Below are 24656 nucleotides of genomic sequence, written 5' to 3'. Positions count from 1 at the left end.
CCTAAAATTCTTAATTTTTAGCATTAAGTTGGGAATAGAAAACCAGTGTTGTTTATATTTTCTGTGTTTTCATTTCTGGCGTAGTTTCTGGTTATTTGATGGCATTGAGTAACTCAATTTGATGGCATTGAGTTAATGTGATGGCATTGAGTAAAAGTTAACAGCAGTAATACCTTAAGTAGAATTATTAGCAACAGCACACAGTAACAATTTAATCCCCCTTGCATTTACCATTCTGGAGAGCAACTTTGGTTTATAGATTTTAATAATTTCTAAGTCTGTTAACACTGACTGTACTTTCCTGTAAAGCAGAATGTATTGGTATAAGCTGTCTTGGTTCTGTAAAGAGATTTTCCTGATTCTTTATTTTTAAAGAGCTGGAGCATTTTATATTATGCATTCAGGAATGATTGAATCGATATGTTCTTATTCAGTTGCTTTAGTAAGACTTGGAAAACAAGTACCTAAGATAGTAATTACATTGACTAGACAATTTTGCTATAGTGGAGGCACTGAAACATGTATCTCAATGGTTAACAAAAACCACTAAGTCTCAACTTTCTCCCTTGGAAATATTTCCAAATAAGCCAACAGATCTGCTTCCTTTTGTACAAACTGACACTGACCTTAACTCAAAAGGAGAGTTTGTCTTTATTGCGTCTAATGTTGATGTTTGCCCTTATGTGGTGGTGTTGGTGGTGGATTGGACAACATGATCTGGAGAGGTCCCTAACAACCTCCATCGTTCTGCAGTTCTCACTACGTGGGGAAAGTAGATAAAATAGTGCTGTATCTTTCTGCTCCTCTGGAGTATATGGCATTTAAAGGCAATTAAAAGTCACAATATTATTCTTAACCTGCAACAGCTAGGCCTTCTGAGGGTGTTGTAGATCTAACTGTTTGTGCTTAATAACCACATGGTATTTTGTTCTTCTTATAGAATAACTTTTCAAAGCATATGTGCTGAGGCTATATGTTTCAGGAAACAGGCATCTTGATTCATTAATGATTCCTTGCAGTTTGATGAGGTCTGAAGCTCCTCCAATCTAGTGCCATGTGTATTATAGCAGTTTTTCACTGGTGAGATCAAATGAAGACATACTGGTCATTTCTGCCCACTAACCCACTAACTGCACTATTATAAAAGGAAGTTTTGAACCCCAGACAATATTTTAAGTCTAGGTATATTTGTTTTGTTGCAAAACCACAGTTAGCACACAGAATGCTTAGACAGAGTTTTTGCAGCTATGTCCACAGATGTGGAAATGCCTTCTTTAAAAAAATTGAGATCACAGGTGCAGTCTTCATTTATGCCTTGGAGACCCATTTGTGATCTGCTTCCCAAGGAAAAGTAGTGAACCACACAATCCAGCAGCTCTGATTTATCTGTATTTGTGCGGGTATGAATATGTTTCCTTAACTGTCTTGTGCAAAAGTGCTGTTGTGATACTGTAAATAACAAAATTTCACTTTGTTGCACTCTAGGCAGTCCATTAAGTTTTAAGATAATTAAAAAGACCTCTAATAGAACTGCAGATAATCTGGCAGAACAATAAAACTCTTCATATTAAAGTATATTTCATATAGCAAGTCAGCCAGTCCAGGGACCTATCATAGTGCCTTTTCCATTCCATATGTTGATAAGCATACCTGTATTCCTTGGCAGAACACTTTCGAACTGCATGTCCCCTTGCAGTATACCAGCAGGTTATTTTGGGGCATTCTGGAAGCAAATGTGAACCTTTGTGTGCTTGCTTAGAATGTGCCATCAGCTGTCCTCTTCCTGCATTAAAGGATTCTGGTTGTCAGCAGCTGTGACAGCATTGGTACTAGGAGGTAACAAATCCTCAAGTAGGTCAGTCTCATGCTGCCTGAGGTAATGTTTCATTTTTAACATCTTAGACCTGATCACCCAAAATCAGTAGAAAGATAGTTCTGCTCCTGAAACTGGTTAGATTTTTGTCAGTGAGACAGTTCATTGTTTCTTTGTTTTACTCTAAATGTCTGGCTTTTGTTCAGCTACTGAAGTAACAAGAAACAGTGAGACACGATGACAGCATCTGCTTCCAGGAAAAGCAAGACTGATTCTTTTTTGAGAATGGTCTCTAAATCCTTTGTGTCTCCCTGGTCCTTCCCTCTTATCCTGTTCCCTGTTCCCCAGTCTGGGAATCAGAGATGAACTAAACTGTCTGTGGTCTGCAGGCCCTTCTATTTTGTGCAAAATATGTTTAATTTCAAAAGGTATACTGTCTAGAGATAAATATTTTCCCAGCTGTGTTTTTCTGTTTCCTCAATCAAAATCATATGTTGTTTTCTTTGTTCAAATCTAGCTCACTGTAAGGCGCACGTTTCCCACCGATGCGGCAGGTTGTGATTGAATTAGAATCCTGCCAGTAACAACTGACATTAAAACTTACATATTATCATTGTGTATTGAAATGATGACAAAAATCTGCACGTACTCCCCTGATACTTAAAAAAATCTGGTTATGGATATCCTTTGGCAGACTAAGTCTTCTTTATTAATTACAGTGATACTGATTGTGCATACAATTGCTCTTCCTCAGCCTGCTTTGGAACCTCATCTTCCTGATCCCCATCTCAAAGGAAAAGAAAAAACAACCCAATCTTCTTGCCCGAAAATGATTCCTGATTTACAAAACAGATCTTAGTAGTGCAGTATGGGATCTATTTCTGCTTAATGTGAGTCCCTGGTATGGATAATTTTGATCAATCTTAAGTCTTTTTAGCTAAATGTACTTTCCTGCTGAATATGAGTGGATGTTTAAGGACAAGCACAGATAATCTGTTTCTGCAATACTCTTGGAATTACTTAAAGAAATATTTTGCTGATTTTACTGCTTTCAGTATTTAAAATGGAGGATGGTTATTGAAGGGTGAAGGCTGCCTGAAATGTCTCTGAAGCAAGCAATTTTTAAGATACTTATTTCCAACCCTTCCTGAAATGAAGAGCATGTTGCAGTTTACCCACCCTCTCTCTCTCTCTTTTTTTTTTTTTTTTTTTCCTTAAACAGTTTGGAGAAAGTAAAAACTGCTTGGGCTTCATTCACTGTACTGAAGTATAACTCTCCATGCTGATGTGCTATGTGAAAGTTTGCCATGAGTGTTCTGGGTACATAAGTATTTGTTCAAAGTTGTCCTCCAAAAGTGGTTGAAAGAACTAGTGAAGCCATGCTGGATGTCACAAATCACCTTATTTTCTGTGTGCCTTAGCAGAGTTTTCAGGAGGACCTGCTCAATGATACTTACTAGCAGTGAGGTGAGACTGACTGACCTTAAGTTCCATATGTCTTTATTTCCATTTTTAAAATGGTGGTTATGTGTGCTTTTTACAGTTATTAGAACTTCCATGACTTCTCAAGTATAATGGCTTATCCGCTTCCTTTGTCAGTTCCCTTAGGATCTATGGATGTAACTTACCAGGTCCGACAGATTTGTGAACCTTCAGGTTACCTAGATGGTCTCAAACCAGATCTTCTACTGCAGGTGGTTAGTTCATCATTCTCCCAGTCCCTGCCTTTGCCTTCTGCAGCTCAGGTTAGGTGGCTGGAGAACTTGCTGGTGAAGACTGAGACAAAAAAGTAATTGAGTACCTCAGCCTCCTCCATGTCCCAGGTAACCAGGTCTCCCATTTCCTTTGGAGAGGACCCACATTTTTAGTCTTACTTTTATCACCCATGTGCCTGTAGAAATAGTACAAATCATGGTCTGGAAGGGACCTGAAAGATCTTGAGTTCCCACCCTCCTTCCATGGATACTTCTAAGGAAGGGGCATCCACAACTTCTCATGGCAATCTGTTCCAGGGCCTCCTCACCCTCACAGTAAATTATTTTTTGTACTGGACACAGTACTCATGGTGGGGTGTCACAAGGGCAGAGGCGAGGGGCAGAATCACCTCTCTCTGCTGCTGTTTTGATGCAGCCCAGTGTACAACTAGTGTTCTGGGCTGTGAGTGCACACTGTTGGCTCTTGTCCGTCTTTTAATCCAGAAGAACCCTCAAGTCCTCCTCAACAGGGCTGCTCTCACTGAGTTCACCTCCCAGTCACTGTTAGTGTCTGGGATTGCCCTGACCCAGGGGCAGTACCTTGCACTTGGCCTTGTTGAGCTTTGAGGTTCTTGTGGATCTTCTTCTGAAGTGTGTCCAGTTCCCTCTGGATGGCAAAGAAGCCATCCATCTTACAGAAGCTTTTCATGTTGCCCTTGATGCCCTCAGCCAGATTTAGATATACCAATGCTTTAGCTTTCCTAACCTGATCCCTGGCTGCTCAGAAAATCTCTCTATTTCTCTTAGGCTTATCTGTCCTTGCATTCACCCTCTCTAGGCTAAAGCCAGTGGTGAGATACTTCAGTGGAATGAGAGATATTTGCTCACTTAGATGTGAGCACTTAGATGTGTCCAGTGATTGGAACAGCTGCACTGGGGCAGACCGGCAGTCCATTTGGGAAGCATTTTCTAGCAGCATTTGGGTTATACTTAATAAAGAGTAAGAAAAGGATGGACACATATGATAGTTTCCCCAAGTACTCTTCCCATAAAACTGAGTGCCAGGGCATTTTGGTTAGTGGAACATGACAAACATTGAGTCTTAGTCTGATGTGATTGGTATCATGTGCTAGAGCATGGTCAAATATTAGGTAAAAAATTAATTATTTTTACCTTGAGGGTAACTTACCACTAGTAATCTAAAGCATCTGTTGCTACTTTTGCAAAACAACCAGAACAGTGGTTATCTGAACTAGTTGAGGCCTTTGTGATGTTGCACCCTTATAAGGGAATGGGAGCACCCAAGATTTGTAGTAGATATTCGTTGGTTGAAAGGAGTGAAAAGTCAGGTGATCCACAAAAAACTTGTGAAATTTTTTTAGTAAATTGCACACTTGGCTTGGACATTGGTATGTTTGTCCCTGACCTGCTATATAAGCACATGTCAGTGGGTTTTGGATAAAGGGGTAGGGTGTAAGGTAAGAGAGAAAGATTAATTAAAGAGGGGGAGAGAGAAGGGAGGAAGGGAAGGAGGAAAGAAAGAGAGAAAGAGATTAATCAGTCCTGGCTGCCACATCAATCCAGCTGATGGCATGTCCTGGGACCACTGCCTGGGTTTATATCTATCTATTAATAGATAAGCTTTCTCTACCCTGGAGATAAGTGTCACATGTTCTATGTAAATAAGTTATCTCTCACAGTTCATTCTTCCATGTCTTTCTGGAAACGGCTCAGAGGGCTTTGGGGGTCTTCGGTGGTCTTATTACCATCCCACAGTCCATGCCTCCTTCTCCACCTCATTCCTGTGTTTGTGCTGTACTGAGTTGTGTTTATATCCAGGAGCTAGAATAAGGACATTTGTCCCAGAAGAGTGCTGTCCTACCTCGGTATGGCCCTTTGTCCATCACACCTTGTTCTTTCTCACAGCATGTTATTGCCAAAAGTCCTTGGCTGCTCTTACTTACAGTCCTTGGTTGGCACCACAGCCACCCTGCTGCTGGTGTTTGAGACAAACGCTTACCTTTTAGACTTCTGCAGTTCTGGTGCATGGTTACTTTGAGCTCCTCCAAATATCCTGGTTTATTTTCTTAGAGAGTTTGTTGTGCTTTCCTGCAAACTGGCTGGTGATGGGACTATGTATAAGCCTTTAAGATTCATGCTACTGGAGACTTGTCAGTGCTTGCAGTTGTAGTTACAGCACATTCTTCGCTGTCCTGGTTTGATAGAGACTATGTGACTCATTGTCACAGTTTCAAGTGACATAATGGAAACATCAGTTGACCTGAGATCATTGCTTTTGTTTGTTTTTGTAACTGATGTGTCTTGTTCAGAGACTTGTGTAGCTGCTAAATCTCTAAAACAGAATGACTTTAAATACCCAGGTAGTGTTTTCTTCTCCTTCTGCACACCCTTGCTGTATTACTGCCTCTGGATGTTTGAGATTGGATGAGTTCCTTCCGCTTGCGTTGCAAGTCTGCAAACAGTTCATAAGGTAATGTCTCCCTACCACTGGATTTTATTCTTTTAGGCATTTCAGCAGAGGCAGACTAACAGGTGTCAGGAAATGATGCAAGAGTAATCCCTTTTGTTTATGTTTTTGTGGTGATTATGGGGCTAGCTATTTCTTTGATAATTTTTCTACTCTGAATGCTTTGCCTGCAGAGCTTTGACCTTAGGTCTTTTTCTTTCAGAGGCACAATGACCTATCTCTTTCTCAGATTCAGCTCTGCACCGTTGTGTTCTCTGGGTGAATTCTGCATATACTAGCAGAGCTGCATATACTTGCAGACCTGCATTTCTTCAGTTTGGGAGTTTGTGTACAGTGCCTCTGAAATAGCTTTTGTAAAGATGAAATAGTTCTGCAGTAGGAGCAAAGTGTTGTGGGAAAGAAGTATGAAGCCATGGCAGTTGGACTGACTCCCTTAAGAGCCCATGTTTCAGAATCTGGTTTGATCCTTGATGTCTTCCTTGATCTTTTTTGTTGTCTTGAGTGCTGCTGCTCTGCATTTCTGAGGCTGACTAAACTAATAAAGGAGTTTTTTTTTTTTCAGTAGGAAACTCATAAGGCTTGAGACTTTAATTTTACTTTTACCCCTTGCTATTTGCCTGTCTTGGATGCCCTTCTTTTGAAAATAAATTAATAGATTTATGCAGTGTAGTGTGTTAGAGTCCATTTGGTATGAGTGCAGAAGCTGACACCAGTGGCTCCCAAATGAGGAATAGGACATGCAATATGCAAAAGTTGATTGTAGTGCAATCCTGCTGTGCCAGTCCTGACTTCTGTGGGAATCCATTGTCCTGTTTCTTACCCCAAAACAAGGAACTTGCTTTTTTCCTGGAGCAATTTGATTTTAGATCTCTTTCAAGATTTATTTTATGGTGGCCTGATTTTGCTTTTATTGGAAAGAAATGAAATATAGTTCCATTTATAGGTAAATCCTTTGAATGAAGCTCCTACCTGTGATCCCTCCAATTGAAATTTTTTTCTAGATACTGAAAAACTGACAGATTATGTTCTGCTTGACTTAGCTTTTTGTCTCTTCTACGTGACTTTGTATTCAGTTAGATGGTCTGTCTGACTACAGTGACATTTAATCCATTTGAAGATACCTTCTACTTCTGTCTTTCTTGGAGGCAAAATTAATCCTTCCCATCGGTCCAGCCACTGATTTCGAGTGTGCTCAGTCAAATACACTGGATGCTTTCATTAGTTTTTAATTGTTCTACTTCAGTGATACTAGCATCAGAGATCTGTTATGCCTTATAAAATGTGTTGCAACTTTCTAAAAAATTCCTAAAGTTAGCAATACAAAAATGTACTCTTTTCATCTTTGGTTAATTTTTGATATATTTTTTCTTAGAATTCTTCAGAATTGTCTGCAAGAGAAATCTGTGTGGTACTTAATATTTTAATACAGTAACTATAAAAGGTGTAAAAATGAAACAACTTTGTAGACAGTGCTTTAAAATAAAAGGATAAAAAGCAATGTTTTGTACACAAAAGAATTATCTCCTTCAAAAGTATATATGCTGTTTTGCTGTCTTTCAAGTACTCTGAAATATTCAAGCTGTTGTTCACACACATGTACAGCTTTTCTTCTAAAAAAACCTAAAACTATGAAAGCCAAATAAATATCCAATACAATAACATATTAGTTTGTTCTTGTCTAGTAGTGATAGGGTTGACTAAAATTTTTGTACCTTTGTCTTAAACAGAATGTTGACTTTGAAAGCTCAGGGAAGAAGCAGCAGGGAGAAAAAAGTAACACAGTGGTAAGTACATTATTTTTCTTTCCTCTGGACCAACTGCATAGTGTATTAAAATAGAAATCTGATTATTTATTTGTATTTTGTTATAATTGCCTTCAAAGTATTTGAATTCTATTATGCATCATCTCTCATGTTACTTTGAAGGCAATTCTTTTTTAGCTCTGAATATTTGTTGAAGACCCAAGTAAATTATATCTATTTACATGTATGTGTGCATATATAGAAAGGGGAATATATGCAAAAGGAAAATAATTCTGTTTTAAAGCTCAGTGTGCATTATGAAGTGTCTTGGCTTGAGAACTTTAGACACTGGGGGATTTACTTTTTTTTCTCAGTTCTTAGAAATGGTAAGCATATTTATATTGAAAACTTGGATAAAAGTGCTTGGAAAAAAGCTAAAAAATTTTATTGGGCCCCTTACTGTCCTTTCTGGTTTGCTACTTTAAAGCGTAGACATACATCACATCACATAATTTCTCTCATACTGGTGTGTTAAATAGTTTTTAGCTAGAGAGCATATATAAAAATGTGAAAAGTGTTAACAAGACAAAGTTTGATTTGCTTTCAAAGCTCTATGGAAAAGCAACACATGTTTAGAATCAGCTCTTTTCTTCGTTAAATGATGCTAGTGCAGATGGCACTAACTTGCTTTTGCCTCATATTGTAAGGTTTTGTAGAGGCAAGTATTTTTTGTGAATAAAAAGAGTACCCAATAGAATATTTTGTTGTCAGACATTCTAAATGAATTCCTGCAGAGGAATTGTTACTGCCTAGCTCCCCTTCTGCCCCAGAAAAAAAAGCCCAACAACATATGACAGCAGCTTCCATCTGCTCTGATTTTATTAATAGTGCTGCTCAGATTGTGGAAATGCTAATAAATATTGACTCCTCAATGACTGTAATTTTGAGACTATAAAATATTGGTTCAAAGAATACAAAAAATCTTCTGTGTTTTATCTGGCATTTCTATAAACAGCATATGCTTAAGTAGATCGAAGCATGTGCACATGCTTGTGTTTTCTAACCTTTTGTGTAGCCTACAATGCTGTGGGCTTTGTGTGCTTTGGCATTCTCCACTGAGCTAATAATTTGTGCTGTTGCTGCACTGCCTCAGCTGTGCTTGCTGCACCAGAAGGTTTGTTGCTTCTCATGGGCAAATGACTAGCAATGCCTCTTGCCTTCACTTCTCCTGTGCTGGTTCATCTCTTTTGACTGTGGTGGTATAACTAGAGGAATTATGACAGTATTTCTTCCTTTGTTGATGATATCCGATACACAGTATTTTCTCATACAGTAGATCCAGACATAATCCCTTAAAGGACTAAACCTGAAGCATAAGCTGTTCATTATGGTTTTTACCTCTGCCAGAAGCTTACCATTTTTAGTCTAGTTGCTCTGTGTATTTAATTTTTATTATTTTCTTTGTATAGAAAGTTGGGAATTCATTTCCATGTATTTTTTTCACAGTAGCAATGAAAGAAAAGGAGGCTATTTAAAGTGTAAATTAGTGGATTCAGAAAGCAAAGCAGTTCTGAAATAGCTTTGTTCCAGTTAGTGGTACCAAATGGCTGTGATTTCTGGGTATACAGTAGCTGTGATGATTTCTACTGCATATTTAAAAAAAAAAGACATGTGGTGGCTGGTGGGGGATGATGTATACTTCTGTATTCTGTTGGGATAAATATTTCATATTCCTGCCTATGTATTAACTTAAAAATGAGAAAAATTAAATCTGAACTCTGTCAGTTCTATAATGTAAAGGAACTTGGTAGCCATCTGAAAATATCAGTGTTGAAATACTGAAATATCAAGGTCAAGGCTTTTAAAAAAGCTTGGGGTTTTGTATACTCTGTGAAGGTTTGTGGGACTCCTGCAGTTTCCTTCAGACTTCAGTTTGCCATGGTAAAAATCACCGCATTTATGTTTTGGGGTTTTTTTTTTTTTTTTTCTTTTAATCTGAGGAAGAGAAGTGGATGAGATTCAAACACAGTAGTTTTAAAAATCAATGTATTCCTCCCTCCTAAGGTTTTCTTAGTAACATGACAAATACACACCCAAAGAATATGCAATCAAGTCAAACATCGGAGATGAAGTTTAGATCTAATGCTAATCTCAGCAGTGTTGTTAATGGTATCCAATTAGAAACCATTCTTCAGTGGAAGTGTTATACTGGCACTTACTTGGATAGATTTACCGTCCAGATGGAAGCTGTTTTCTAGGGCTGTCTTAGAAATGAGCAAAAGAAAATGTGTGAGAACATACTTGCAACTACCTGGGTTGCAATTGTGTTACAACAGTGTATGTGTGTTGCTGTGTAGCATTATGTAGCGTTAATGTGAAAAGTCAATATAAATATTTTTAAAAGAGCAAAAATTACAATTTCTTGGTTATCTGAACGTTTTGAAATTAATTTTTTCCTGTAAACTTAATGTGTAATTTTTTTTGTTTTTAATAAGGATAGTGCTGTAGTAGATCTTGCCTTAATTCACAGCATCACAGAAGAGTTACAGTTACAAAGCACCCAAGGCAGGGTCACCTAGAGCAGGTTACAAAGGAACATCTAGCTGGGTTTTCCATGTCTCCAGAGAGAGAGACTCTATGCCCTCTCTGGCCAGTGTTCTAGTGCTCTATGCCCTCAACATAAAGAAGTTGTTCTTCAAATTGAGGTGAAATTACTTGTGTTTTTGTTTATGACCATTGCTTCTTGTCGAGTATCTGGGCACTAAAAAGAGTCTGGCACTATCCTCTTGGCAGCTGCCTTTGAGAGATTTACATGCATTGATGAGATCCCCTCTCAGTCTCCTCTAGACTAAACAGGCCCAGCTCCCTCAGTCTCTCCTCAAAAGAGATGCTCCAGAGCCCTCATCATCTTTGTGACCCTTTGCTGGACTCTCTCCAGCAGCTCCTTGTCTCTCTTGTACTGAGGAGCCCCAGAACTGGACACTCCACATGTGGCCTCACCAGGGCTGAAGAGAGGGGAGGATCAGCTCCCTTGACCTGCTGGCCACTCTCTTCCCGATGCACCCCAAGATCCCACTGTCCCTCCTGGCCACAAGGACACACTGCTGGCTCATTGTCACCTTGTGATCCACCAAGCCTCCCAGGTCCTTCTCTGCAGAGCTGCTCTTTAGTGGGGCAGCCCCAGCCTGTGCTGGCACTTGGGGTTATTCCTCCCCACGTGCAGGACGCTGCACTTGCCCTTGCTGAACCCCATTAGGGTTCTCTCTGTCCAACTCTCCAGCCCACCAAGGTCCAGCTGAAAGGCAGCAGAGCCTTCAGGTGTATCAGCCACTGCCCCAGTATGTATCATCAGCAAACCTGCTGAGGGTACCTTGTGTCCCTCCATCCAGGTCAGAGATGAACAAGCTGAGTGAGACTGGACCCAGTATTGATCCCTGGGGAGCAGTGCTGACTACAGGTGTCCAACTGGATTCTGCTCCTCTGATCATGATGCTCTGAGCTCTGCCATTCAGCCAGTCTTTAATCCACCTCACTGTCTGTTCATCTAACCCACATTTCTTGAGCTTGCCTCTGGGGATGTTAGGGGAAGCAGTGTCCAAAGCCTTGCTGAAGTGGAGGCAGACAACATCCACTGCTCTCCCTTCATTTACCCATCCTGCCATGGCATCACAGAAGGCTGTCAGATTGGTCAACCATGATTTCCCCTTGGGAAATTCATGCTGACTACTCCTGATGACCTTCTTTTCTTCTACATGCTGGATGACGACTTCCAGAATGATCTGTTTCATCACCTTTCCAGGGATGGATGTGAGGCTGACTGGCTGGTAGTTTCCAGGGTCCTTAATTCTCTTTCTGAAGATGGGAATAACATTGTCCTTCATCCAGTCATTGGGCACTTCTCCATGGTTTTTCAAGGACGATTGAGAGTGGCTTAGCAGCATCACTGACTAGCTCCCTCAGCACCTGTGTACATCCCGTGAAGGCTTATGGATTTAGGAATGATAAGCCTGTCTGATTGAATCCTCAATGACCAGGGGAATGTCTTCCTTTCTCCAGCTTTCCTCTCTTAGTTCCAAGGTTTGTGATTTCTGAGGGCTGGCCACAGCAGTTAACACTGAAGCAAAGACGGCATTCACTAATTTGGCCTTTTCTGTCTTCCATCACCAGGACATCCATCTGACTCATCAGTGGTCCCATAGTTTCTTTAGTATTCCTTCTGCTGATGATGTAGAAGCCCTGCTTGTTGTCCTTGATGTTCTTTTACAAACTCAACTCAAGTGGTTCTTGGCCTTCCTTGTCATATCTCTGCATTCTGGGACAATGTTTCCTCCCATGTGGCATGTCCGTTTTTCCACATTCCATAAATTTCTTCCTTCTATTTGAGATTTTGTAGAAACTCCCTGCTCATCCATAAAGGTTTCCTGCCCCCTTTGCTTGATTTCTGGTTCATGGGAATGCGTAGGTCTTCAGCTTGGAGGAAGTGATGCTTGAGTACTGACCAGCTTTCTTGGACCGCCTTCTCTTCTAGAGCCCTAACCCATGAGATTCGTCTAAGTAGGTCTTTGAAGAGGCTGAAGTTAGCTCTCTGGAAGTTTAGGGTTCTAGTCCTGCTTACTGCTTTGCTTCCTCTACACAGGATCATCTTGAGTTCCACCATCTCATGGTTGCTACAGCCAAGGCTGCCCCAGCCTTCGCATTCTCAGTCCTTCCTGGCTTATATGTACACTATCCAAGAACACACCTTTCTTGTTGTCCCTTCTACCGCTTATGTCAAAAAGTTACCTTCAGTGATCTGCTGGAACTTCTTGGACTGTGTTGGGTCATGTGGTCTCTCCAAGAAATTCTAAGGTAATTGAATTACTGATCTGTACTTCCATATACCTCTTACTTGGTCTAGGCTTATAATAGAATATTACTGCATTTCAGTTAAAGGCTGCACTTGAAATACAATATTTTATTGTATAGGTTGGTTATTTGCCAGAGGTCTTTTTCTTCTCAGTTTAAAAGTAATACTTCTGTTCCATTTTGACAAAGTCATTCTAGTTTTGTTATTGTTAAGCTTTTGTCATGATAAGGCCAACTACTGCTGACTGCTTTGTTGCAGAAAATATTAGAAATCATTTTTAAAGGGTTCTTTTGATATGCTTAGTGAGGGTTTTACTTGTCAAAATTAACGCTTGAGGTTTGTTTGAGCTTTGTTTGTCCTGACATGCTTGCCAGTCTCATTCGGTGAAATGTATGGTATAATCAGTCGAGTTTGAGGATTATTTTTTTTCTAGTAGAGCCACAGAGAAATAGCTTGGATGAGAAGGAGAGAGGAAGTGAAAATACCTTAAGCTGGCATTGTGACCACATGAGGCTTTACCACCTCAACCAGAGAAAAGGGACAGTTTTTTCTCAGTGCAGGCTGTCTTTGCGTGTTTCATGTCCTTGTCAGTGACCATCAGGTTTGAGCCATCCTTGCCTTCCCCAAAGAACAAGAAAAGGATTGGAAAGAAACATGGTTGCAAGCTAGGGTTTCCGAAATCGTGGTTGCAGTTTGTTAACTGAAGAGTTCACCCTTCCTGTGCAAGCGAACTGGATTGGTCTTTGGGAAAGTCTGTACCAAGCCTTAGTGCCACTGCCTGTACCCCCCACTTTTCCCCCCAGTGTGTGAGTTTAAAGAGTGAATAATTCTGTGCTTTGTTTACTGTAAAAACCTAGGACATTTTTTGTTCCTTCTAGAAGTATTATGTTGTTTACAGGTTTCCCAGATCTATGAGGATTAATGATATTTTTATCTGGAAGACATTAATGTAAATTGTGCTGTTACTTTTCACAATATAGCATCTCTTATCAAGAAACCAAAAAGTCTGTGTTTTGGTGTCTTCCGGGGTGCTTGTTACTGCTTTAGGCAGAGAGAAACCCTTACAGTTTTTTTTTTTTTTCATAATTCTTTGTTTCAACACGAGTATGTTAGGACTTCTGTCAGGTGGCCTATTAAACCTTTTTGTATTTGTATTTGCCTGACAAACTTTCCCTTTCCTGTGTTTTCATGTGCTCAGCGCCTTAATTCTGAACTAGTTTGTATATAGTGGGGTGGACTAAAAACCTCACTGTGTGTTTTTTGTGCCTGGCTCATCTTGACTGTATAAACATCTGATAGGTGGTTTCATTTTCAACTGCTGCCAATGTAGCATCCTTTTAAAAGGCCAGTGAGGGTGAAGCAGTGCTTTCTGCAGCTTGTGAGCATGAGCGATCCTCTCCTGTTAGCATCAGACAGGAAATCTAAGGGTTTAATGATACAGTGAATTATACAGTAATGATACAGTGATATTGCTTTTGGAACAAATTAAGATAGACTGAGGCCAAAGTTACTGGGATCCTGAGTTCTACTTGTTAAACTGAAAATGTCCCATGGGGCTCAGGCAGATCTCCAGATGCTGTTGGACTGCCTGGTACTTGGGTATTATTAGGAGTGTGCAGGAAATCATCAGAGTTCCAGAGAAGAGTGATGGTTCACCAAATGATGCTAGTCTCTTCTGGATTAAAATTCAGTGTATATCCAAGCTTGCTGTCTTTCTTGCTTGTTTTCTTTCATTGGTCCTCAAACCAATGCATTTCTTTGCGGCATCTCTGATTTTATTCTATTCAGTTTTTATTGTTTATCGTTTGTATTGGGTGTACGTGGCAAGGATTCAGTAGTTCGGATATGGTGTCCCACCTATAAGGGGACGGGATCACCCAAGATTTGTAGATGCTTTTCAAAAGAAATTAATAAAATTAGAGGGTTCACAAAAGCTTATAAAGTTTTAGTAGTTAATTAAACATGGTGTGGAAGTTGGTATGTTAGTCCCTGACCTCCTAATGTAAGTACACAGCAGGGGTTTTGGATAAAAGGGTAGGGTGAAAAGAATGAGACAAAGAGAGATGAATTAAAGATGGAGAGAGAGAGGAAGGGAGATAGATCATCAGTCCTGGCTCCAGCATTGATTGAGCTGATGGGATGTCCAGGGGTACCCATGCATCTGGGCTTGCTTTTGGGTGCCTTTTTAATAGATAAGCTTTCCCTACCCTGGAGAAGAGTTTTGCATTTTCTATGTAAATTAGTCATCATGCATGATCCATTCTTCCATGTCTTTCTGGAAATGGCTCAGAGGGCTTTGGGGGTCTTCGGTGGTCTTACTACCATCCCATAGTCCATGCCTGCTTCTCCACCTCATTCCTGTGTTTGTGCTGTACTGAGTTGTGTTTATATCCAGGAGCTAGAATAAGGACATTTGTCCCAGAAAAGTGCTGTCCTACCTTGGTATGGCCCTTTGTCCAGTCACACCTTGTTCTTTCTCACAGTGTGTTATTGCCAGCAGTCCTTGGCTGTTGTTACCTACAGTCCTTGGTTGGTGCCATGGCCACCCTGCTACTGGTGTTTGAGAGACAAACACATTAAGCCCTTATCTCCTGGGATTCTGCAGGGGGTCTGCAGGTGTGACTTCACCACCTGCAGAAGCTGCCTGGAGCTGCCCCCATGCTGGATGGAACTAATTCCAGCTGTTTTCAAGATGGACCCACTACTAGCCAAAGCTGAGTCAGTCAACAATCTAGGTAGCACCTCTGTGATAACATATTCAAGGAAGTATTAAAAACAAATGTATAATAGTGAGGCAAGAAAAGTGACAATATGTGAGAGACAGCCCTGCAGACACCAGGGCCAGTGAAGGAGGGGGAGAAGGTGATCCAGGCACCAGAGCAGAGATTCCCCTGCCGACCATTGTCCAAGGTGGAGCAGGTATCCACCTGCAGCCCATTCAGAGTGATGTTTTTGCCTTCCTATTCCTTCAAGAAGTGAAAAAATCCCAAAACAACACAAGAACTAAATAAAGGTCATAATTTTCCTGTTGGCTGTGAACACTGAACCTCAGGTAAACTTGTGTAAAGGCTCTAAGGGTTTAGGGAATGGGGGAGTTTTATTTGTGTTTCAGGTTTTCTCTTCTTTTTCCTTTGAGTTCTTTATTATATCTGCCTCATAAAGAATTGGAGTTAAGTGGTGGAGAAAAATTAGCTATCATGATGTTGTAGGTCTGCAAAACAATTTTACATTGCTGGATTTGGTGCTTCAGGTATATATACCTGATGTTGTGGTATATTAGGAAACGGAGATTTTTCTGCCTTCTATACTTGCCTGTTTTATGGGCAGAAAAAAAATTGCTATCTTTTGTGTTCCTTTTTACCTTCTGTGTATTTACCCAAACTAAACATGGAGAACTTCCTATCTGGAGCAATATAAGAAAAGCACATGCTGTGTGTGAAATCACGTTTTTCTGTCTTTGGTAGTTCTAACAGTGCATTCTCTTCTGTATTTCATGATTTTCTGTTTGGGCAACTGAGCACGAGATGGGTAGATAGAGGCAGATAAGGAGTGATGTGTGGTCTGACTGTTGGTTTATAAAATATATGTTGTAGAGGAGTGGCTGTTGGGAATACTTCCTGCCATTATCCTGACGCACCCATTTCCTAGTATTGACAGCCACCTCTGTTGTAGAACATGAGTGTTAAACAGTTCTTCCTCTATGTGTAGAAGTAAAATTTGAACAAACATAGAACAGTTTTGAATTAAATCATATCGCAATTTCCTGCCTTCACTTAAATGCAGCTTTCTTGGTTCATTCTGGGTTTTGAAGAGTTACAATTAGATATATGGCCACATTGGTCAAACCAGTGCTTTGGGGGGCACTTTTGTTTATTTGATACTTAAATATGAGTTTTGACTATTTGGCTTCAGATGTGGGCTGTCAGGTGCTTTAAGGGACATGGTAATTGTAGGAGATATGACCCAGTACTGTGATATTGTACAGGCATTTGTTTGCTAATCCATTTACAGTGCTGTGGATGCATGTGGTCTTTTACCAGATCCTTCTTCCCCTATGCCTTCCAAAAGCTCAAGATCTCTCTTACCAAATTAAGGAATAAGTTAGGAAAACTAGGTATGTGTGGGTTTTGCATTGATAGGCCTTACAAGTTTTGTTGCTTCAGAAACTCTTGAGACATGGACAAGTAGGGCTCCATGGGAAGAGAACAGCCACTGAAGAAGAGGGGGCAAACGGTGTAAAGAATGCTTATTTTGAGGAATTAGAATAAGTAGTATCTTTTTTTGTTATTTATAAGAAGCATGTTGTAAATTTCTTAATATTCTGCTTTCCAAACATAATTCTCAGAAGTTGAAATGACTGGACAAAATGAACCTACTGATGGCTGCAGCTAGTGTTATATAGGTGTGCCTTTCCCAGCCAGACTTCTGGTAATTAATTCACATGTACAGTCTCTGCTTCCAGTGCTTGTTTCCATGACATATGTTCTTCTGTTTATACTTCTGTTTAAAGAGACTGCTGTTGACACTTCGTTCAAGAGTGTTGTGTTTTTCCACAGCTTTGCCATTCTCTGAACTAGTAGCAAAATAAGACAAAATTTCTTTTTTGTCAAAGGCTTTTTTTTTTTTTTTTTCCAAATGTTGGCCAGGGAATTCAGCTTGTGTTTCCATGTGCATCATCAGGGTCTTGGAGAAGGCGTGGATAGCTTTGACCCAGTGAGCACATCAGCTTCCACAGCATCTCTGGCATCTGTCTGTGGGTGGCTGGAGGATGTCTTTCTTGAGCCTGTTCCTATGAAAGCAGCAGGAGGAGGTTAAGCTGTCTGTTTTGCTGACTTTCCCATTTTATGGAAATCCCCAATGTGAAATTTGCAGTCTCCAGACTCTTCATACTGCAATATGGTTAAATATTTTTTAAAATTTTTATATCACTTTTATTTAAATAATATTACTGGAGTTTTATGGGAAATTCTGTGTTCTGATAATCAACATTGTAACAAAATTCTAACAGCATCAAAGCATTGTTAAAAAAATGAAATTTTGACATCCCACTATTCTAATGAAGAATTTTCTTCCATCATTTTAATGGATGAATGTGGAGTCTGACTGTTCACAGCCTGAGTGATAAATTCTACTTCTGGTTAATGAAAACACTAAAGTATAGCAGTCCCTTGATCTGTTGCCATGTGAATTATACATACTGTGAAGTATTTGGCAGGCTGAGCTGCACATAGAGGAAAATCCAAGCGCATTACTTTTGTGTCTTAGTGAGAAAAGGGGTCTTGTGGCTTGTGACTTTACATAGTGCCGTGGGCATGATATTTTATGTTCTCCATATATTACTAACATACTGTCTGAAAGTTGAAGTGCAATCTGCTAAATGTGTCTAAAAGACTTCTTTGGCACTTGGAAGAGAAAGTTTCCTGTCACCAGTCCAGAAGTTAAAATATAATTTCAGCAGTTTGAAAAAAGTGGAGATTAAAAAAAAGCATATTTTCATTTGGAGTGTTGGAAGTTTGATTGAGCAAATAAATACTCAGTGCTGTTTTGGAGAAGTATGTATTTTTAGGCTAATTTCCTGAGGAAATAAAGCTGACATGATCATGTTGTTAGTCTGCATATGTTGGTCCTTCTTGAAAAATTGCGTCTGTCATCTAATTTCAGACGAACTTGAAACCTGAGGTGACATTCTGAAGATTTTCTGAAAATCCATTGCTAATTAGAGAAAGAGACCTAAACTTGTGCTGTTGCTGAGGAGAAAAGGGGCAGGAACATGGTTGGTGTATGCTGTCAGTAATTAGTCAGTCAGCACCGTTTAGGTTTGCCTTCTCAGGCTGAATAGCAATATTGTAGAAGTCATGGAGGATAGAGGGAACCATTGTAATAATGAGTTTAAAGGAAGAAACATACATTCCTATAGCAAGGTGAAGCTTCCTTAGTTCCAGTGTGCACAGCAAGATGTGTTGAATTTTTCCAAAGCGAATGAAATTGAAAAAAGAGGTCACTTTGTTACTTGTGCACCTGGAAGCCTTTCATTTTAAAATGCAGATAGAACAGTTGGTAGAAACTGGTTCTTTTTATTATATTCTGTCATTTAATGAAGGATTTGAAATTAAGGTATGTGCATTTCCGTGTACAAAAAAAACTTATTAGATTTGCTATAGCTACATTTTAATTCTCTATGGATTTTATTGTACTAAACAAAAATATACCACTGACTTTTGTAAAGGTGGGATAAGCTATGTTGTAAAGATAAAACTGACAGTTCAGAAATGCTGTTTCAAAGTTAGTTTCTCTGCAGTGTAGGGCTGTGTTAGCTGGTGACAAGTCATAGGCTAAACTTCAGCTTCATCTTCTGGTACCTGTAGGTGTGCTAACCCCATTTAATGTCATCAGAGATCTGCTGTATTTAGCAGAAAACAGGTACGTGCTCTCTACTGTGTCTCATGTGTATACAAATATATATGCAGGTATATATATATATATATATATGCTACTTTTTTCAGTATTTAGCAGCTAGTGGAGGCTTGAGAAACTGCACATGTATTTCTGAGGTGGTCTTGGTTTTTAAATCAACCGATTTCTGTTTTACAGTGCCTGAAAATGACAACAAAGCGGAATTTGTTTTTGCGGCTGGTGCCATGCCGCTGTCTGCGTGGAGAGGAGGAAACTGTGACTACACTTGATTATTCTCACTGCAGCCTGGAACAGGTGCCTAAGGAGATTTTTACTTTTGAAAAGACCTTGGAAGAACTGTATTTAGATGCTAATCAGATTGAAGAGCTTCCAAAGGTATGTTGGATGGTTTTCCTTTTATGTACATTTGTTAACTCTTTACTTCACCAGCATCATAGAAGCTGATAGTGTCTAGCTTAAGCTTTTGGGCTATAGTTTGCCATGAAGCAACCTTGATAGACTGAAAGTTTATGCATTCCAGCTTGACTGTTTTGTTGCATGAATTGGAATGAAACTCCTCAAGCAAGAGATCCAGCCCAAGAGAGTTACATAGCAGAAAAGGCTGGCTAATAAATCTGTTTGTGTGCACTGGGAAGTGGGCAGACTACCACTTGCCTTGGTCTAGTCTAAGGTGTAATTATCCATGTGATTGGAAAGATTGCTTGAACATTTATATTTTGTTCCTTTTTGGGTTTTTTTGGGGTTTTTCTTAACTGCAGGGACATGTAATAACCTACACTTGCTTCAACCCAATTTGTTTCTGCATTAGAGTAAGTCATACTCACAGGCATATTTCTGAGAAGCTGAAGATTTTTTCCAGCTTTTAAATAATTTTGGTCATTATTTTTTGCTACCCTTTCAATTTTCAGAAGAAAATGCCCCCACATATAAATTCAAATATGGTAAAGAGCACAAGCAGAGTGATTAGGGGGTACTGAAGATCTAGTCAAAGTGGTTTTTTATTCATTTGACCAAAATTTTGATAAATAAACTTCCATAGAAGAGCTGTAGGGGAAGGCCTCTAATATTTGAAATTATCCTAGCCAACATGGAGGCAGAGTTTCAAGCTGTGTATTCGTTTCCCCTTTTATTTAGTCTTCCAGCTCTGACAAAGGCTTGTAATTGGGCCATTTGAAGTATGAAGGGTGTGATACTTAGCAGGCCTTGTCTAGTTTTCTGAAACCCGGTTAAGACATTCCTACTCTCGCCTTTCCTCTTTGCCTCAGTAGTGTTTTGTGGCCTGGCCTTTGTATGCCACAACTCAACTGGTTTGGGACTGCTTGTCAACATGATCACTAAAGTGACCCATCAGTGTGTGTGGCTCCTGGATTTTTTTAATTGCCCTGAATTGTTTCAGAATCCAGTCTACTTCAAAACTGAGTTCTTCCGGCATAGCTCCTTAATTTACCTGACTGGCCAAGGGCTCAGCATGAGCAAACTGGGGTGGAGAGAAAGGTTATGGTAGAGAAGGACTTGACTTCACATGAAACGTTGGTACATAGTCTCAGCTTCAAGATTGACTGGGCATTTGAAATGCTTTCATCCTTCTTTATCTTACATACTAAATCATAACTGCAAAGTTTCCCTGTTTACTCCAAGTGCTGTGGTGTGCATTTGAGCTGAAAAGCTCGAACTGTAACAGTTCTACTTTTCTCTCACTCTGAAGTTTGGTAGAATTCTGCAGTAAAATAGTATTTAATTATGTGCCTTCCAGCATTTACTAGCAGTAATTACAAATATGTAAACACTAAAAAAGAACAACAAAAGGAACAACTACAAATTCAATACCATCCAAAAGTCCTTTCACCCTCATTTTCCTTTAGGGATCTTGATTCTTTGTGCTGCATGTCCTTTGACCTGAGTAATCAGAGAAATTTTAATGATTCCAGAAGTCTACATTATTTCTTTCAGGGAAGAGCTTTAAGTATATATTCTTGAAAAGAGGGAACACCTGAGTTAATCAGAGTATCCTAAGTGTCTTGTAACTCTTCAAAGCCTTAGTGATAAATGGGTTCTAACAGACACATTTCTGAAGAATTTGAAATAGCAGTAGACAAGTTAAAGCTTATTCCTTTAACTGTCCATCTTGCTAATTTATGTCTGCTTTTGTTCTGGGGTGGTATATGCAAATTTTACAGGAATGGGGCTACTCCAGTCTATGGTTGAAATAATGGCCTTGTAATTGAGAGACACCCAAAAAATTTTGATCAAGCTGAGCCCATTGTTATGAAAGTGATTGAGATGAATTTTTTTTAGTCAGTGAACACTTCCTGTTTTTTGATGATCTTTTCTCAGAATTCCAAAAGAGAAGATTATTAAATAAGGGTATTTATAAATGATCTTAACCAAAATTGTCAGGAAAGGAATATTCGTCATAAATTGTTGAGATGAACCTTTCAACTGCTTTCTTAGAGATACTTATTTTGTACTATATGTAAGTTTCCTACATATCATTTGAGAATTTTTCTTCCATTACATTAAGATTATTTACCCTACTTTGTCAATTTGTAAAGCTTTTGAGTAAGAATCTCTAGGTACCCTGCATTTAGGAAGAGATCTGACTCTGAGCTAGTATTTGATAAAGATGGTAATGCATGTATACAGACGAGATTAAATAGTTTTCTATACACCTAACTTGAACTTTAACTAATTTCAGTTTTTTCACTAGTTCAATTTTTTTCACCAGTTTTCAATCTTTTCAACTTTTTTTGAATGTTTTTGTACTTAAGGTAGGAAGCATGAGAGGGAAAAATATTGGAAGACATAATAAAATGAAATTTGAACTTTTAGAGGAGATGAGTACCTTCTGAAATCCTGTGTTCCAGAGCCATTAGACTTTAAAAAATGTGTCTATCGAATTTTTTTTTCTCTCTTGAATTAACTTTACTTATCTCTGGGGTGTCACATGGCATGTCTGTTATAGAAAATATTTTGCAATGTTTGCAGGTCTGTGTGTAACTACAGGTCACAATTTCTGAGATACTGGAAGGAATTGTAGGAAGTATTAAGCATAGCTGCTGCCTTGTGACCATTTGCATTTTTTTTCTTTCCTAAGCATTGTAATCTGAGTCAATTTTTAATGAAACTAGTGAAAAATTTTTTGTAGTCAAAAACTCTAAATAACCTGGTCTTCAGGCCATGAGGTCAGAAGTTTAAACAGATTAAAAACAAAAGCTGTATAGAGGAAACCGAGAGAAAATCACATTCACTTTTTTCTTTGTTTCAATAGCAACTTTTTAACTGTCAGTCTCTACACAAGCTGAGTTTGCCAGACAATGATCTAACCACATTGCCAGCATCCATTGCAAATCTCATTAATCTCAGGGAACTGGATGTCAGCAAGAATGGTAAGTCACTTTGCTTGTTGTATTGAGGTAACTAAAAGGCGAATCACCATTGACTGTACAAAGACACTAGTGAAACTTTAGTTTCTGGAAGCTACACAGCCAGTAATTTTTAAATTACTACTCTAAATCCCTGCATGCAATAAAAGTTGTTCTTTTATGATCAGGTTGTGATATTTAATTGTGTCTCTCACATTGATTTGTTTGTAGATGATACTGTCTGGTATTTTATAGTCTCTCAAAAACATAAGCTCAAATGTTACTTTTAGTAACTTGTGTCATCTGTCACTATACTAGAGTGAGTTTGCACAAGAATTTGTAAATATTGCTGGATTTTGTTGTTATAATTTGTTTCCTAGGAAAATCTGTTTTGGTTTATTTTGATAAGATGTTGGAAAATTGTAGGACTTAGCTGCTTTGCTATCCTGCTTTGGGGATGGTAATCTCTGTTGCATGGGGAAAAGTGTTTATGTACTCCATAGACATAACTTGGTTCACTTGTCTGACTGGTTAAAAATCTGTCATTCTGTGTGTCAGACTTTTATAAGTTATGAAATGTTGTCAGCCAAGTATTGTATACATGGGGTTTTTCTGATGGTGCTGCTTTGACAAGCTGGCAGATGTGCACAACTGTGAGGAAATTCAAATAACATTGTCATTGAACTTAGTTATGTGACTTACTTGAGATAGAAGTTAAATCATGGTAATTGAGGAGAATAGAATAGTTTCATCTAACTAACTCAAAGTTATGTAAGAGGATACCTCATTGAAATAGTACTTGAAAATAAGAATTACATAAATATTCCAAAGATTTTGTCATTCAATTTATTGTTCTATTTGGGCTGCTAGCTAATTATGACTCCACAAAGAGAGCTATGTTCTGCTTTACTAAGAAAGCATTGCAGTTATTGAGGTGTTAGTGTTCTCCTTGGTTGCCTGTTATAGCCCAATCTGTACTGAAACTGTTACTCTGTTATTTCTGCTTAATGAACACAGCATTTAGTGTGATAAATTGACCTGGTTGTCACTGATCTGTTCCTGGTACAAGTGGATTGATAGTCTTTCTTAAAGAATACTGGCCTTAAACTGTCACAGTAACACACAGCAGAGAAAGAATCATCTTTTTGTCCTGGACTGAACCATTTGAAAGTATTAACTGTTTGCAACACAAATTCTCAATGCAAAAGCCTTAAAAGCAGCAAAAGGGGATTTGAGTGCTTCTGTTGGCACATTCCAGAGCTCATGTACATAAATAGGCAGCTGAAGCTAGGGAGCTGCTTGTCTGTCTAAATGGCATGGCCCTGAGCTAAGCCTACAGAGAGCTGCTGAAAGGGCACTTGTTCCTCTGAGGCGTATGATACGCTCTCCTAGTAAACTGTGAATCTCTGTTTTCTAGAGATTGGGTTGTTTGGTTTTTTTTAACACCCTTCAGATAAATGGCAGGGTGCAGGCTAATTTAAACTATTATCATGTGCTTCTTGTCAGACTTATCACAATTTGGATAGCTTCTCTGACTAGTGTTGCACATAAAAAATAGTTCTGAGGTCACAAGTTTGTTTACTGGGGGCATCTTGTCTTCCAGCAGTTCTAAAACCTCTGTAAAATTTAAAAAAAAGCCAAATCAGAGTCCCTGTTTGTTCCTGCTGGGTGAAGTAGGAAATAGTGCTGTTTATTCTGTAATAAATACGGTATTATTTGAGACCTCAGTTTGTTGGCATAAGTGCCTTTCCCCTTCTTTTTTCCTTTCCACTGTTTAACCACAGAAAATTTTTGTCGTGATAACTGCAAGCCTGTTTTCTTACCTTGTGTCTGTTTTTCTCTTTGTAAGAATTTACTCCTCACTTGCCCATTGTTCTGATTGGTGTCTATATTAGAGACAAATAGGAAGCATTTTGTTAGACTTCTAAGAGTAGCAAAATTTATAAAACTCTGCAATTTTTCCTATTTCTGTTACATATCAAACGAAGAGTGTGGAAGCAGCAGACTTCTATGGAAGGCACAGGAACTGCTTTCCTTTAATTTATAAGAAAAATATAATTAGTAGAGATTAGTCTCCAATAGTGTAGGATGATGAGAGATGCCAAATTCTAAAATTGGCAGTGTGTTTTTTACATTCCTGTGGTTGTGGCAAGTGAATGGTGATAGTTCCTCTATTTTTCTTGATACACTGTTAAGTGTTTCCTTCTGAGATGGCTTGAGCTAAATCATGAAGTGCAGATGCCTTGAGATCAAATATGCATTTATTTTTAAAGGCTGTATTTTTAGAAGGATAGTTA

General features: G+C 39.0%; 1 protein-coding gene across 8 annotated transcripts in view; it reads left to right on the top strand.

Annotated features, from left to right (window-relative positions):
• Positions 1–24656, top strand: part of ERBIN (erbb2 interacting protein) — a 115186-nt gene that overhangs the window by 33323 nt on the left and 57207 nt on the right. For 7 of the 8 annotated variants that reach the window (XM_085042700.1, XM_085042698.1, XM_085042699.1 and 4 more), the window contains 3 exons: positions 7723–7779; positions 19175–19372; positions 22266–22383. In XM_085042700.1, the coding sequence (XP_084898826.1) occupies positions 19184–19372; positions 22266–22383 (307 nt within the window). In that variant the 5' untranslated portion in view covers positions 7723–7779; positions 19175–19183. Of the gene's footprint in view, positions 1–5915; positions 5999–7722; positions 7780–19174; positions 19373–22265; positions 22384–24656 lie in introns of those variants that run through there. The other variant, XM_085042701.1, reaches the window with a different exon arrangement.

The sequence above is a fragment of the Lichenostomus cassidix genome, chromosome Z, assembly GCF_008360975.1.
Source record: "Lichenostomus cassidix isolate B80296 chromosome Z, HeHo_3.0, whole genome shotgun sequence".
Classification (NCBI taxonomy): Eukaryota; Metazoa; Chordata; class Aves; order Passeriformes; family Meliphagidae; genus Lichenostomus; species Lichenostomus cassidix.
Note: the sequence above shows the minus strand (reverse complement) of the source record. Positions and strands in the feature narration are given on the sequence as shown.